Below are 17,014 nucleotides of genomic sequence, written 5' to 3'. Positions count from 1 at the left end.
CTGCCTCACTAATTCTCAGTCCTACAATGTTGTGTCATTAAAATGAATATGTCTTGTCTTTTATTCACCATTTTGTAGACACAATAAAATGAAATACTGTCTAGTTAAGTTTGTAGTTGTACGATACAACGATTTCGCCTACGTTCAGGAGTTCCACTACACCGACTAGATTACTATGAGCGCACAATTTTTCCGCCGTGCAGTGAGTATTGTATTAAGACTCCGCTAAAAATAATAAGTCATAGTTCCCTACAAAATATGATAGACGCGGACAAAAACATCAGTATCTAAAAGGCGGTGCAAGGTATATACAACTAGAAAACTGTGTATAGTACATTGTTGTATATAAAGGTGTAATTGTGGTGTTAAACTATGTTGTTAACAACAAGCTTACTTTGGGATGCGGTGGCTATTTTAGCGACTGTGATATCCGGTTTTTTAATCTTTGCATACTGGCGAATGGGTTATTGGTCCAGAAAAGGTGTCTACGATAATGACCCCACCTTCCTCATCGGTAATGCGAAAAAATTAATGTCAAAACAGCAAGGCCTAGGAGAAATGTGGAAGGAATTATATAATAACATAAAAGCAAAAGGACTTAAGCATGGTGGAGGTTTTTTTATGTTGTCACCAACTTATATTCCAGTAGACTTGGATATTATAAAACACATAATGCAACACGACTTTCAGAATTTCAATAGCCACGGGGGTTATTTTAATGAAAAAGGAGATCCCCTTAGTGCTAATTTATTTGCACTGTCAGGTCAAAGATGGAGAAATTTAAGAACGAAACTAACACCAACATTTACTTCTGGTAAAATGAAGATGATGTTTGGCCGACTTACAGAGTGTGGCGAGGGACTAAAGGAGATGGTTGAAGAATATTCAAAATCTGGTATGCCAATGGATATAAAAGAGATGCTGCAACGTTTTACTATTGATATAATTGTTTCTTGCGCATTTGGTTTGGAATGTGATACAATGAAGAACCCCGACAACGATTTTGCAACTAAAGGAAGGAGTATCTTTAATCCAGGTGCATTTGGACTTTTAAAAACATTGTTAATATTTGCATGTCCACATAGTTTCCTTCATAAAATAAACCTAAGAAGAACAGATCGCGATACTGAAGATTTCTTTATGAACGTTGTCAGGAAAAACGTCGAATACAGAGAGAAAAACAAAGTATACAGAAAAGATTTTATGCATCTTCTTTTGCAATTGAAGAATAGGGGAACAGTGGCGGATGATGAACATTTAACAGGTGATGGAACGGTAGGAGAAGGTGCTATAACTTTTAACGAACTTGCTGCTCAAGCTTTTGTGTTTTTCTTTGCTGGATATGAGACATCATCAACGACTATGACGTTCGCCTTATACGAAATAGCTACGAATAAAGATTTGCAGAATAAAATGCGCCAAGAAATTAGAGAAGTTCTGAAGAACCATGATGGGAAGTTGACATATGAGGCTGTAAAGGACATGGAACTGATGGGCAGAGTTGTTGATGGTAAGTTTAAAACGATACCTTAGCTAATCTAAAAATATATATTAAATCACTATTCTAATTTTAATTCTCTTAAGTTTTGATTTTATCTTGTCAGTTTTATGATGTTATATAATTACATGCATTCTTAAATATTTAACAAATGACTATTATTTTTAATTTTAGAAACTTTAAGAAAATACCCAGCTATTTCAATGATACCAAGAGAATGTACCAAAGATTATCAAATCCCCGGAACAGACGTCACAATTGAAAAAGGCACAAGTATTGTGATATCAACCCTGGGTATCCATCGTGACCCTGAACATTATCCTGATCCTATGAAATTCGATCCAGATCGATTTTTAGAAGAAAATAAACATAGCAGGCATCCATTCGCCTGGATACCATTCGGGGAAGGTCCACGAACTTGTATTGGTATGTTTAGACGTTTTTGTATTATTTCCATCTCTATATTATATTATTGGTTTCAGGATTAAGATTTGGAGTGATGCAAACTAAAGTCGGCTTGGCTTCAATCCTCGAAAATTATGATATCAGTCTGAGTGAGAAAACAAGAGTTCCTTTAGAGTTCAACGAATCCAGTGGTCTGATTTTATCTGTGAAAGGTGGTGTTTGGATTAAAGTTACCAAACATGTTGATAACTAATCTCTTATTAGATTATATTTCAGTTGTATACATATAACAATGATATTTATTTTTTTTTATTATTATATTTTATAATTAAAAAATAAAATTTACAATAAATTTTATTTATAGAACTACAAGACTGGTAATCCCCATTAACCTTTTATTTCAAACTATTATTTATTTATTTACCTTAAACTTTAAGAGAGCTTTCGAAATAAATCGACTTAACTTACCTATGCTAGACGCTTTTGAAGATCCAATTAATTTAGGTCCCAATTTATAAATTAAATAAAAAACTAATTGGCATTAAGAAAACTTTATTAGAATCTATAACATTCGCATTCTCCATTTTCACATCTTCCCTTGGTGTTCCAGGGATTTTTCAAACAGTCAATTTTGCACTCCCTTTCATTACAACCAGCTCTTTTTACACGGGGCAAAGTCTCTTGTTCTTCTATATCTAGAGATAAACAAATTTTATAATTAAAAATAATTGCAATTCAAAAGTAAAAGCGGTTAGCAAAAGCATACATATTACTTTTAAAATAATTTTAAAATTGTTGATGATTACTCTAAACATAATTAAAAAATTAAAGTAACTTACCAGGCAATGCAGAATTTACAAAGGCACTAAACACCAAAACGGCTAAGAAAGTTAGAAAAAGGAATTTCATCTTGTATGTTTTTTACTTAATGATGATCTTAACTGCATACCCGCTTATATTCTACTAGATTTAAAAAAACAAAAGGGGGATTTTTGCCGACTCCTGACCTCGATTGTATAACACAATTTAAACATAAATTGATAATTTTTGTTATGAAATGTTTTCATTTAATTAATTGTTTTATTTTTAAATATATAAAATAAATAACTATACAGTTTTTTAAAATTATAAACATTAAGACATTTCGGAAACGCAAAACAATATGTTAGATAGAACAAGAACATAAACAGTAAAATGTATATTTAACCAACACGGAGGATCTATAAATCCAAAAACGGCACATCTGCCGGGAAACGCTTTAGCGTCGAAATTAAATAAGCGTACTCCTGAACCATCTGAGTCCCCATCATCGCTAACTACCACTCCCAGGATATTCGTACTAGTCGATAAAGGTAAAAGTCTGAAAATCGGAACAACCCCATTCAAACTGATAAAACTTATTTATATTATTTTTGCAATTTAATGTTTATTAATTATTAATGAATACATAATTATATTATCATAATGAATATATGATAATATCAAATTTTTTACTAAAAAAAAATTTGCTATTCTTATAAATGACCTTAATTATCTCTCGGTCATTTAGTTGTCAAGCATTATTCATTTGTTTATGTATTAACATCCAGAACTGATAGAACTTAATACGCGGATGTTTTGAGTTCAAATATTTACCAATTTTATAACACTCTGTAATTTACATAATGTTGTATTGGATGGAAATCACTTTAAATTTGTTTACATATTAAAACTGAAATATCTCGAAATTGGCTTACTTCTACCATAAATTATGGAAAGTATTTGTAAAGCTTAATAGTTAAAAAATATTCAGTGGCAGGAAAAAAGGTGTGACAAAGAAGAGTATACGCTATCATTATCGTAAAAGTTTATTACATTGATATGTAGGTATGTACTTTAGAACAATACATACCAAACTTATATATAATTAGGATGTCCATTATTTTGTTAATTTTCCAATAAACTATATTTTGTTTAACACAGTTCTTTTTTGATAACAAAAATCATTCAATATCCTTCACGTCAATCAATTAGCGAGAATATAAGTAGAAAATCTTTCAACTAAAGAAGAAAGTATTCAACTCAACTATTTTCAGTGGACTTCTTTAATCTCAGGACTGACACACAGCTGCTGCAAAGCTGTCTAGTAGAGCTTAATGATTCTATGACCAAATCTCCGGGTGATAATCTAATTGCATGGGAGCAATGCAACTAAGTTCAGAAATAGCGAGACCAATCTGATCTTGCTGGGTTGGATCCGACAGCTTCCCACTGTCACTGGATTGTGGAGCGGTACTGAGCCGCAGGACCACGCAAGATGGATCCATCCTGGGGTTAAATACGTATTAAAGAATCAGCATTTGTACAGTTTCTAAAACTAATAAAGCATATTTGAATTTGAGAAAAAGCATCATTATATTGTCAGTTTTAAAATTCTTCCAACAAGATAGAATTGTCCTTGTATCGTGCAAATTTACTCTAATTAAGATTCTTGACATTTAAATTATTACAGACATGCCAAATTATATCCTCTTCGTCCTCGATTCCAGATTTATTCCTCTCTATGACAGTTGGTTCGCCTTCCTTAATCCCGAAAAGTACAACAAGAAGAAGAATTCGTAATGTTTGTATTTCACTCTTACCTGTGTACTTAAATAGTACTTTCTCCTTTGTATGTATATATATGGGTACGGGGTGTTCTGTGGCACTACAAAGTGTAGACATCTATTGGATATAAAAGTAAATAATTAAGTAATACATATATTCTGTGATACAGAATTCTTTTTACAGTGACTATTTCTTGTTGATAAAAAAGGTTTGGCACCTAACCTCTTCATAAATATAGGTTAGGAGAAAGAAATAAATTTATTAAAATAATACTAAAATGAATCAAGCAGACGTTTCAAAATTAGTATCACAGTTAAAATTTCGCGTCAACCCGCGACTAAGGAAGTTTCGAAACCCCGGAGGACCCGAAGAAAGATTGAACAAACTTAGAAAAACAGTAACAGCACTTATAAAACATGAAAGAATTGAATTGAACTATCCCAGAGCCGATGAGGCCAGAATGTACGCCGAAAGGGTAAAACAAATTTACTAAATTGCGTTCTATTCTATAGGTAATTTTTTCAGCTTATATCAGACGCAATCAGATATGGGGACTGTCACAGAACTACCATGGATGTTGCCAATTATTGGTTGACTGAAAAGCAACTAATTCACAAACTTTTCAAGGTGCTTGCACCAAGATATGAGAATTACAATGTTTCTTACACCAGATTAATTAGTGTCCCTAGACCATATCCTGGTGAAAAACACCTGAAAGCAGTTCTCGAACTGAAAGGCAATCCCTACCCATCACTGTTACCAGACACATCAACAAACAGGAATATGATACATAATGTTCTGCTGGATGAGGCAAAAAAAGCTTACAGGGCTCAAAAATATGCAGAAATTGCTGCAAAAATTGATGCTGCTGAAGAGAAATTCATCCCTAAATCTACTTCAAAACCAGACGCAGAAACTAGTAACTAATTTTAAGGTGTATATAGATTAATAAATTGTTTTAAATTTATTTTGTTTCAATATATACCAGAGAAAAATGAAAGTACATTTTTAAGATACAAATAGGATATTTAATAAACATAAATAGCTTTCTAATATTTTATTCAACAAATTGTAAATTTTTAAAGAGAACATTTAGTTTATGAATTATGAAATATTTCAATCTTCACGTAAGTGTAAGTTAAAAATGGGTAATAAACAATTGATAATTTTCCTTCACATTTATTTATAATACACACATATTTATAAAATCTATTATCTTACTGTACATGTGTTTTAAATATAAAAATTTAAATGCAGAAAGAAACAAGACTATATACAGGTTTTGTTATTTATATTTTAAAACAAACTGAAAAGGACATAAAAAGAAAAAACAAAATATCTACAATTAAAATATTGCATATGTATATAGAAAATAAAGGTTAACCTGCATTTTAAATTACATATATGTATAATCAGAATATCCCAGGAATTTCATTGGAAGTTTATGTAGGCACAATACTGAATCAATGCTATTCCTATGTATCATTGACTTTTGGTGTACTCCTACCCCAAAGCCAGTTAAGTAGTACCTTTGAAGGACTCTGAACATCTCGTGCTGTAAAATAGAGCCGTAATTAATTTTTCGTCAACAAAAATAACCGGATTTACTTACACAGTGTATAACTGGCATCTACAAGCTTTTGAGCTGCTTCTGGAGGTAATTTTGAAGCTTCATGAATGTGTTCTTGCATAATTGCCAGTTGTTGAAGTCGTCTCGATTCTTGTTCATCCACAAAGGTCTTATCCTTCTTGTAACCCACACTCTTAAGTTCTGATAATCTAAGAATTAATTAAAAAATTAAACCAAACCGATATTAATATTTTAAGTTTTCTTACTTTGTGGCCAAATTTTGTCCACCTTCCTCCTCTAGAGGTTCAGTGCCCACTTCAATACCCGATGCAGCCATAAAAATCGCTGACGATTTACTTGGACTCATTGACGCACCAGCCATCACTCCGACATCTTCTCCGGCCGCCTTTCTTCTGCGCAAGTCCTCTTTTTCTCGGATTGCGCTTGACAAGCGGAGTTGCAATGTGTCTCGCTCCTCCAGTAACTGCGTTAATTCTACAGTTAACTCTTCGCAGCGCACGTCCCTTTGGTGGAGCATGTAGAGGGCGAGGTCCAGCTCCGCTCTACTAACCGGATCCGATGGGTCATCGCTTCGTTCAGACTTTGGTGAATCACCAGACTGTAAAATAAGTTGGAATTAATACCTTAAAGTACTGTTTAAAAATCTACGTACTCCAGAAGCAGGTTGTTTGGTAATAGCGCTGCTCTGACTCCTATTGATATCCATTTCCGCTATAATAGTGTCGAACTCGTTGCTCTTTTGGTACAGTTCATTCTTCAGCTCTTCAATCTTGATTACCTGACCTTCAACAATCTTCTTCAGATCCTCAATTTGAGTGTTATTTTGTTGAATTACTGATGCCTGTTCTGCTATTTTATCCTGTTGACCCTGTATCATCGCGTTCAATTCGCCCACGTGGTGTTCCAGTTCGGCCGTTCTCATCTCCAACTGTTGACAATATTGTGCTCGTTCATTAACCTGTTCGTTCACATTAGAATGTTCTGCAAATTTAATGGAATATTCGTTGTGAATTTGCTGAATTTCTAAATTCTTCTGGGCTAATTGCTGCTGTAAATTGTCCAGTTGGTTGGTGAGTTCTGTAAGCGCCTGAGATTGTAAATTTTGATTATCCGCTTTAATCGTTTCCAGTTCGGTTGTTATACTGGCATTCAAAGATTTGATGCTTTCGAAATCGTTCTGTTTTTCGAGCAACAAATTTTCGTAGTAGTTCTCCAGTTCCCTCATTTTAGACTTGTAGGTTTCTTCAACCTGCATAGAACTGTTAAAGTCGGTGTTTTGCTTCTCATTCACAAAGTTGAACTCTTTACATTTTTCCTCATATATGATTTGGAGGTTGTTGTACTCGGCCTGTTTGTCTTGATATTGTTGTTGTAATAGAGTATAATCTTCAGTTAGCTTATCAAATGCTGTACACTTCTCTTGGTAACTCTGAACTGTGGTAAATAAGCTGTTCTGCGTCTCTGCTAAGGAAGATTGCATTAGAGTACAATCACCCTTGCACTGAGATAATTCTTGCTCCAATTTATGCACATCCTTGTTATTGTCATTGTTTGTGCTCTCTAAAAGTCGCAGTTTCTCAGTTAAGTCAGTCACCTGACGATTTTTTTCTTCTAAATTAGAATACATGGTGGCATAAGTGTTATCATATTCTTCCAACTTTAACTTGTAACTTTCAATGTTAGCTAAAGAAACTTGGAGTTCCTGAGACTTGGTTTCTAATGCGGCGTTCGTTGCAAAAGTTGCTACCTAAATAATAATAAAGTATTTTAGTTTAAAACAAATAAAATAATAAAATCTAATTACCTCCAGGTCGTGTAATTTTTGCTGCAATGCAGCAAGTTCAGAATCCTTATTTGAATTGCCTGCCAATTGATTTTGTATTTCTTTAATAATATCGTCTTTTTCGAATGACAGAACCCAATTGACATTTCTCTCTAATATTTTGACCACTTCTTCTACAACTTCTCGTTTTTCCTCGAATTGTTTCATTGTAGTTTCAATGACCACGTTAATGCTCTCCAATTTTTTATCCTTTTCTTGAACTTCCAGTTTGTACTGGTCCACTTCCGCCTGCAGCATCTGTAAAAGGTTGCATTAATATATACATTTTTTAAATTACAAAGACCACTTACTACAACACTATTTTGAACTTGTTGTAATTCCACGTCTTTTTGCTGCAAGGCAGCTGTTGTATTTTTGATTTGTTGTTCGAGTGCAGAGATTTTATCTACCTCGTTTCGAATTTCTAAATCCACGTTCTTCCTCAATTCGTTGTTTTCATTTGCTAGAGTATTGCAGCGTTCTCCCAATTCACTTATTTCAAGCTCCAATTGATTTTTCAAATTATTAAAGTCATTTTCGACAGTCTCTAAATGTAATTTCCATGTTTCCGCAATCACATCTCCTCTGCTTATACATTCTTCTTCCCATTTTTTATTCAGTTCCTCCACTGTTGTTTCCAAGTTTAACTGATAGGATTTTTGAGAATGCTCTGCATTTTCTTTTAATCCTGTAAGCTCTAAAGTTTGTTGTTCAATCAGTGAGTTTAGATTATCTACCTTACTCTTGAGTGCCTCGTTTTCAGTTCTCAAGCTTTCTATTTCTGAGACGTCCGGTTCGGCTGATTGTTTTAAAGAGCTGGCCAACTCAGAATTTTCTCTCTTTAATTTTTCTACCACTTCCACATAATTTGCAACTTCATCTTGCAACTTATTAATTTGAGAATTGTCTATCGTATTTACATCTTCAAAGAATGACGAAGCTGAGACGGTTTTCTGTTGATTTAACTGGTCATATAAGGCTTTCTTTTCATTCTCTAATATACGCAAGTTTTCCGTTAATTGATGTATTTCATTTTGTAATTTAGCACTGTCTGGCTGACTGGGGTTATCAAAGAATGAAGCAGCACTACCAAACAACGAAGATTCGCTTGATTTATGTTGTTGAACAGTAGCATTCAACCTTGCATTTTCTGATTCCAATTTTTGAAGCTTTTCATTCAGTATAATTATTTCATTTTGTAATTCCAAATTAGCAGATGGTGGTGCAGAATTTTCGAAGAATGACGATGCGTTGCCGAAAGAGAGATGTTCATTAGTTGTTTGGTTACCTAATCTCTCAATTAATGACTTATTTTCATTATCCAGTGCATTTAATTTCTCATTGAGGTCTGCTATTTCATTTTTCAGTGCCATTACTTCTGATTGATCTGTTTTAGGAGCATCAAAGAAAGAAGCTGCACTCTGCAGCATAGTTGTTGGTTTATTTTGCGACAAGGCTAATTCCAAATTTTGAATTTGTTGATTTAATGAGTGGTTTTGTGCTTGTAATTCTCTATTACTTTGGTCCATATCATCAAGTTTTTTCTTTAAATCTAAGACCGCATCCGCATCTTCCACGGTCCTTTCTTGCAAATTATTATAATCTTTTTGAAGTTTCTCATTTAATTCTTCCATGTACCTAATCCTTTCTTCCAGATCTGCTTTTTCTTGTTCCATGATAGCAATGGTGGAACTGAGAGTGCTTTGCTGGTGCAGCTCTTCTGAAGCAACATCAGCCCTAGAACGCAATTCGACTAATTCTCTTGTTAAATTTTCATAGTTTGCTTCTATATGCATAAATCTTGTCTGCAGATCAGTTTTTAACTGCATCTCTTCTTCATATCTACGCATCACTTCCCCAATTTCTGCCCTAAGGTTATTTGAGTTCTCTTGTAATTCATTCCTTTCATTTATTAATCTATTATATTCTTCCAAGGGCTTTGACGTTTCTTTCAGAAATTCAAGTTGTTGCTCTAAGTCACTGTTTTGTTTTAACAATAAAGAATACTCATCTTCTCTTGTGCTACTTTCCTGCGATTCTTTCAAGGAAGCCTCCAGAGCTTTATATTGGACTAAACTTACTGACGATTCTTTTAGTCGTTTGATTTCATTCTCAAGTTGGCTTTTTTGAGCCACAACCTCCAAGAACTCTTCTTCAGACTTGACATTCTCTCGAGAAACTGACAAATTCTTCAACTTATTCTCTGCCTCAATCCTCAGATTTCTTTGTTCCTCTAAAAGAGCTTGCAGTTCTTCATTGTCCAACATTAAATCTCTTAGAGACTCTTTAATCTCCTCAACTTGTTGACGACTTTCTTCATATTTCCTCTCAGCTTCCTGTGACTTTGGTTCAGCAGATTCAGATGTCGTTTTCGGAGAAGCATCTGTCGTAAATCCATCGTTCTCCCATTCGTATTTTTCAAGTTTATGAACAGCTTCTTGGCACTGTCTTTGAACATTAACAAGTTCTATGTCTTGTTTTTCCTTCATCTCGATCAACTTCTCATTGGCCGCCGTTAATGTGTCAACTTTCTTTAAAATTGAAGACTTCTCAAGTTTTTCTTTCTCCAATTCATTACTAATTTCGCGTAGATTCTTTTCTAGTTGTGTTATCTGCGATTTCAACTCCTCCTGTATAGTATTGTCTAAATTGAAGAAATCATCTTCCTTAGAAGTGGAAGCTGAATCTTTCTTGCTTTGACATACTTGTTCATATTTCACCTTAAATTCTTTGCATTTTTTAATTAATTTTCCCGATTTTATTTGCAGCTGTTTTATTTCTTCTAAGTGTTTTTCTCGTTCAAGTTGGAAAACTCTAAGTTGCTCTGACAATAATTCAACTTGAGTCTGTAAAACCAAACAATAAATTTAGAATATTGTATTGTAACGTCTGTTTACTTACCTTCAAGTTTGCTTCAGGTTGTGAGGCTTTCAATAAGTAGGCCTCTTCTTTTTTCGCTTCGTCCGAACCCCATCCCCAACCATCATCGTTATCATCCACAAAACTTTCAATAGGCACAGCAGCTTGAGGATCTACAAATTAATATTTTAAAGGAAATTCATTGAATCTATTTGTAACTTACCTAAACCAGAAGCAAGCCCGTCTTCGGGAGTCGCTTCATCTTCTCCAGTCTTAAAACACTTATAAGCTTCCTTCTTAGAGAAGCCTTCTTCAACTACTGGCGTTCCCTGGGTTACAACCTCATGAGCTCTAGTAGGTTCGAATTCTACCGCCCGCAAGCTTTGATCTTTCGTACTATCAACGATGTCAACTTCAGAAACGATCTGTGATTCTAATCCACCCAGATTCGGAAGATCTTGTATGTTTTGTTGCTGATGAACAGCTTGTGGGATGATCTGTGCCTCAATAACGCTTGGAGCAATTTGTGTAGTTGGTTGTTGAGCTTCTCTCTCATAAATAAGCCGTGTAAGTTCGTTGCTCAATTCGTGACACTGCAGCAGGGCGTTGTCTTTTTCCTTTTCAACGCTATACAGCATGAACTCCAAAGTCTTTATTTTCTTTAAGAGCTCCTCTGTGGAGTTATTCTCAAGATTTTCTGTGTTGGTTTGACTATGTTCTTGACTCTGAACTGTTTCGTTAGGTTGAACATTCGTAAACCAGTCGGCACTCTCTGTTTGGTTTCCGATATTCGTTTCCTGACTCTGAGCTATTTCATTAGGTTGAATGGTGGTAAACCAATCTGAACCTTCTTGGTTCGAACTGTCGCCCCACGTGAATGTAGGCACATTTGTTTCAGAAGTTGACACATTGTGTAATGGCGTCGTTTCCTTTGAAGAAGCCTGCGATTTAGCTTCAGATATTATCTCATCAACTGCTTCTGAAGCGATATCTTTTATCAAATCCACTTTTAAACTTGAAATTTGTTCATTAAGTTCTTTTTCTCTGTTCTTTAATTCAGTATTTTCGCCCTGTGCTTTTTCTAAAAGATTATTAAGGTCGTTGATCTTGTCGAGTAAATCAGTATTCTCGTCTAATTTACTCTTCTGATCTTCTACAACTGACTGAAGTTCAGTATTCCTATCCAACAAAATTTGGAACTCTTCTTCCAATTTTTCGTTTTTAACAGTTATTTCATTAATTTTGTCCATTTGCATTTGAGTTTCATTCTCATATTTCTCTGATTCAATTTTGGATTGTTGTTTAAGCATATCATTTTCTTGTTGAACATTTCTTATTTGATTTTCCAATGTGGTTATTTGTTTCACGTATTCTTGATTCGCAATTTCAAGTTCTTGATAAGCATTTTGAGAACTAACTCTTTGAGCTAATTCCTTCTCCACTTCGATGATCCTAACCGTTAATTTATCATTCTCCTCCAAAACTTCTTGGTTCTTTATTGTTAACTCTTCATTTTCCAATATAATATTCTCCAGTTTCTGACTGAGAGCCTCGTCTTTTTGTAATAAATTGGCCAATTTCTGCTCCAACTGTTCCTCTTCAAGTGATTTTTCTTCAAAGGAAGCGTTGGTTTCAGTCAATTTATCGCCGAGAGCAACATTCGTCCTCTCCAAACTCATCCTTCGTTCTTCCAGATGTGAGATAGCCTCTTCTAATCTATCAATTCTGGCCTGTTTTTCGGAGAGTTCGTTTTCCTTTGTCTCTATAATCATTTCGAGTTCTTTAATTTTCGCATCTTTTGCCACATCGCTGTTTTCGGCGTTATCTGACACTTCGTGGACATTAGAAAATTCTTGCTGCAAGCTTAAAACATTCTCCTTTTCGTTTGCTTTCTCTTCTTTCAAGTGCAGAATTGTATTTTGTAACTGAACATTGTTAGATTCGAGTTCTGATTTCTCTTGCATCAGCTGGGTGATTTTATTTTGAAGCTCTGTTGGATTTACCTGAAATATTATTGTTTATTACAATGAATTGCCATTTTGAATTATAACAAAACATACACTTTGAAGTTCTTTTAGTTCTTGATTCTTCTTTTTCAGGTTCGCTGCGTATTTTTTAAGTTTTTCTGTTAAATCCTTGTTCTTGTTTTGCAATTCTGCTATTCTGATCTCAACTGTACCATTGTTTGCGTCGAATTGCTCTTGTAACCTCAAGAATTTCTCCGTCAACTCGGTCGTTAAGTCCTTGAATTTAACATCTTTTTCGGCGATTGATTGTTGAAGATTGGCAATGGTGCTATCTTTTCCACTTATTTCTAAAAATTACAAATCAATAAGTTTTTAAATACGTACCTAAAATAACTTACCATGTGTTTTCTCCTTGATAGATTTCTCTAAATCTTTAATAAAGGCTTCTTGTTCATTAAAATCTTCTGAAAGTTTGTTGATTTCATCTTCCTTAAGTTTAAGTGTCTCCTTGCACTGATTCAATCTGATGTTTGACTCTTTTAACTCGCTGTTTAAGCCGGTAATAATTTCATGACATTCAGATAGTTCTTTCTCATACTCTTGAGCTTGTTCAATTTGCTGATTTAGAGTCGTTTTCAAATCGTCCAGTTCTTCTTCTAATAATCTCATTTTATCTTGAACCTTTTCATCATGTTCTTGATTCTGATTTTTGTGCAATTCTTCTAAATTAGTCAAAGCTGTATTTAGATTAGATATTGTGGAATTTAAGGACTCAATTTCCAGTTTGTCTTCAGATATTCCTTTTTCTCTTTCATTCAACTTTTGTTGCAAATCATTGATGATTTTGGATGAACTAATTAATTCTTGTTTATTATCTTCAATTATAGATTTGTAATTATCAATTGTTTCCATATACTCTTGAATGGTCAGGTGGAACTTGTCAGTCTCAGATTGGGCACTCTGAAGTCTTTCCACTAGTTCCACGTCCTTTTCGAAAACTGATTCACCTGATTCCTTTAAAGACTTTTTGAGATTATTATTTTCTTCTAAAAGTTTCTCACACTGTTGCTGAAGCTCAGTTAGTTGTAATTCGATATCGTTATCACTTGTAGACGGTTTCTAAAATAATAATACTAAGTACCTAACATAATTAATAAATAATTGTCTTACCTGAGACTCCCCAATTTCCTGTACTTGCCTCTCTAGTTTCTCTTTTTCTGTTTGAAGTTGTTCATACGTTTCTTCCAATACATCTCTATTGTTTTCAACCTCTTTCAGCTTCATGGACAGCTGACTATTTGCTTCCCTTAACATTTCAATTTCCCCAACTTGTAAGTGAAGCTTCTCGTTTTCCTCACGCAGAGAGTCCAGCTTTGCCATCACCTCTTTTCGTTCGACATTGAACATTTCGATCTTTCGTAGAAGTTCCGCGGAGTCTTCATTCAGTTGCGAAACTGTCTCATTTAATTCCTCGTGACCTTCACCCTGATCAATTGGCAACTAAAAACAGTCAATTATTTTTGACAAATTTCTAAGAGAATTAGAAAAATTACTTACATCTGAAGATTCCATGTTATCTTTATTCCATTTCAAATCATCAGTTGCCTCAAGATTTTGCTGATAGGCTGCAAAATCGAGCTTTTCTTGTTGCGTTAAACCCTCTACAATTTCTATGCTTTCTGCAGAAGAAACTTTTTCCGCAGATAGTTTCTCAAGTTTGTCAATTAATTCCATGTTCTCCTGAATATAGTTTTCTAATTTGGTATTTAATTCTGTTTTCTCCTTGATAATGTTATCAAGTTTTTCTTGAAGATCTTGGTTCTCTTTTTCCAAATTATGTTTTTCATTAATGAGCAATTTTTTCTCATCTTCTATAATATCTAGTTTCTCCTCAATTTGTATGTTGGTAATTTCAGATTGAACTTTTTCAGTTTGTACTGCATTAAAGTTATTAATTTTTTCATTCAAGCCCTCAATTTCAGCTCTCAGATTTGTTATTTCTGAAATATAATTATAATAAATTAAATTTATACTTTAGTAACTAAAATTATTGGGTATCATTTATAATAATAATGGTAATTTGAGATATTCATCTCAAAATATACTACTACATCAAAGAAAATAAAATAAAATTAATATTATTATACTTGCAACTAACCATTTTCTAAAGTGACTATGACATCATCCTTCTCCTTGATCTTATTATCAACACTTTCATCTGAAATTGTATAAATAATATTAAAACCTGTACATATCCCACTTAAATTTTACCTTTAATAGACTCCACAGATTCCATCATTTTGAGTTGTAAATTACCCTTCTCATCTTCTAGTTCTGCAATTTTCTGCTCCAACTTAGAATTCTCATTCTGCAATTGCAAAATCATGGCATTTGCATCACTCATCTTCTTGAATGTATCTAATTTTTTAGTCAAATCTTTAATTTTGTTTTTGTGCTGGGCTTTAATTTTAATCATCTGTTTGTTATTTTCATCAATTTGTTTCTTTAATTTGGTGACTTCCTCATCATCTACAGGTGTTGCATCAGAAACAATTTTTTCCCTTATACTGTCTTTTATCTGGTTCAATTCTTCTAAAGTTTTTGTTGATTCCTCCTCCAACTGCTTTACTTTCTTAGTTAGTTCTTCATTTGCGTCAACAAGAGTTTTATGTGTAGCAACTAAATTATTATTCTCATCTACTAGACCATTATTCTTCTCCAACAATATTTCATTAGCATTTTTCAGTTCATCTAGTTCAGCAATCAACCTTGTAATCTCTGATTGTAGATCAGGTTCCTCTGAAGATGGATCATCTGCTTTTTTCTGTTGTTTACCTTTCTTATTTTTCTTTTTGCCTTTGCTTGGAGAGGGTGTTTCAGATTGTGTTGGTGACATCTCTTTCTGTCTGAATTCTTCTAACATTTTAACATTTTCCTCTAGCTCAAGTTTCAATTGTTCCTTTTCTTTTTCTAAATTAGCATTCATTTCTTGCAAATCTAAGATTTCTGAATTTTTCAATTTCAAATCATCCAAGAGTTTTAACTGTCTAGTTTTCATTTCCTGTTCTAACATAATAAAGTTCTCTTGCATTTTCCTCATCTGTTCTTTGGTTTCTTCCAATTCATCTAAGGTGTTTTTTCCTTTTTTACTCAAAGATTCAGTCATTAAAGTTATGGCTTTAGTTCTAGCATCCAAGACTGAGTCTTTTTCCTTAAGGTTTTCCTAAACGCATATATATGTATATAACAACATGTAAAATGCAAAATTGATACAACTTACCTGTAAATCTATAACACTTCCTTCTAACTTTTGAATTTTGCTGGTCAGTTCTGTTATTTTCTTCTCTTTGGTTAACAAAATGTTGTACAATTCCTCTTGTGAACTGTTTTTGTTATAGTCCAAAGTTTTTGTTTCTTGAAGTGATAAATTTAAAGGGGTCTGACTAATTAATTGCTGAGAGTCATTGAATTGCACTGTGAGTTGAGACACCATTTCTTCCAAACCTTTTTGGCTTTTACCTCTTTCAGCCAACTTTGCCCTAGAACAAAATTCAATAAATGGATATACAACAAAAAAAAAAAACAATATTTACTTATTTTCTTCCATTTGTTGTCTGAGTAAATTCAGCCTTTCTTTTTTATTAGAATCTATATTAACTGTACTGGCTTCTGAACCATCATCCTTTTTGGACTTGTTCTTCTTCTTTCTGTTTAATGTTTTTATGTACTCCTGCACTTTATCATCTGTAACTTTGGTCTGCTGGTCACTCTTCCTTAACATTTCCTTAAGTTGGGCTAAAGCATAATAGTATGAGGTATTGTTAGTAGAAGATAAATTGAGGTGTACCTATGAGAACAAGTTGCTGTTCATTTTGATCTTTTAGATCAGAAATCTCTCTACGGGTACTATCCTGGGACCCCCCAGGATCTGGGTCTTGGCTCTGAGACATCCTAACTTATATCTATCTAAAACAATAGCAAGTATAAAATGAATAATGCTTGTAAAAAGCATCAAGTCGTTAAATATGTCAAGGAGCTATTTACATAGAGAAAACGATGTTATTTAGTAATTAAAAAGACATATTTAGATGGGGCATTTTTATATGAATGATATGAATAATAATGTAAATTATAACATACTTTTATAAACTAAAAAATCAAAAACATATAAATAAAAGGACTGTTTTGACAACTTAGACTCCACGTCAACTTCATTGGTACTGAGAATTACCAACATTCAACTCAACAACAGATGTTTTATATTTACAATAAATATTTTAATCCTT

At 33.5% G+C, this 17,014-nt stretch overlaps 3 protein-coding genes across 3 annotated transcripts; 2 read left to right on the top strand and 1 right to left on the bottom strand.

Moving 5' to 3' along the window:
- The first annotated feature begins 240 nt into the window (after positions 1-240).
- LOC109595248 (probable cytochrome P450 6a20) lies at positions 241-2,213 on the top strand. The gene is made up of 3 exons (XM_049969898.1): positions 241-1,510; positions 1,673-1,924; positions 1,981-2,213. Exons 1-3 carry the CDS (start codon positions 373-375, stop codon positions 2,154-2,156), a joined length of 1,566 nt encoding a protein of 521 aa, XP_049825855.1. The 5' UTR covers positions 241-372; the 3' UTR covers positions 2,157-2,213.
- A 2,343-nt stretch (positions 2,214-4,556) lies between these two features.
- LOC109595279 (39S ribosomal protein L17, mitochondrial) lies at positions 4,557-5,456 on the top strand. Its single transcript, XM_020010598.2, has 3 exons — positions 4,557-4,621; positions 4,673-4,964; positions 5,015-5,456. Exons 2-3 carry the CDS (start codon positions 4,767-4,769, stop codon positions 5,414-5,416), a joined length of 600 nt encoding a protein of 199 aa, XP_019866157.1. The 5' UTR covers positions 4,557-4,621; positions 4,673-4,766; the 3' UTR covers positions 5,417-5,456.
- Positions 5,457-5,531: 75 nt separating this feature from the next.
- Positions 5,532-16,918, bottom strand: LOC109595283 (protein lava lamp-like). Its single transcript, XM_020010604.2, has 18 exons — positions 16,869-16,918; positions 16,576-16,694; positions 16,322-16,523; positions 16,009-16,267; positions 15,000-15,951; positions 14,887-14,946; positions 14,286-14,728; positions 13,899-14,228; positions 13,127-13,847; positions 12,822-13,075; positions 10,985-12,764; positions 10,804-10,934; positions 8,214-10,748; positions 7,885-8,160; positions 6,733-7,827; positions 6,326-6,678; positions 6,102-6,268; positions 5,532-6,044 (listed from the first exon to the last, which is right to left on the bottom strand). Exons 2-18 carry the CDS (start codon positions 16,676-16,678, stop codon positions 5,965-5,967), a joined length of 9,741 nt encoding a protein of 3,246 aa, XP_019866163.2. The 5' UTR covers positions 16,679-16,694; positions 16,869-16,918; the 3' UTR covers positions 5,532-5,964.
- Between the last annotated feature and the right edge of the window lie 96 nt (positions 16,919-17,014).

Source organism: Aethina tumida, chromosome 7 (genome assembly GCF_024364675.1).
Source record: "Aethina tumida isolate Nest 87 chromosome 7, icAetTumi1.1, whole genome shotgun sequence".
Taxonomy (NCBI): domain Eukaryota; kingdom Metazoa; phylum Arthropoda; class Insecta; order Coleoptera; family Nitidulidae; genus Aethina; species Aethina tumida.
This window is presented reverse-complemented; position numbering and strand designations above follow the sequence as displayed.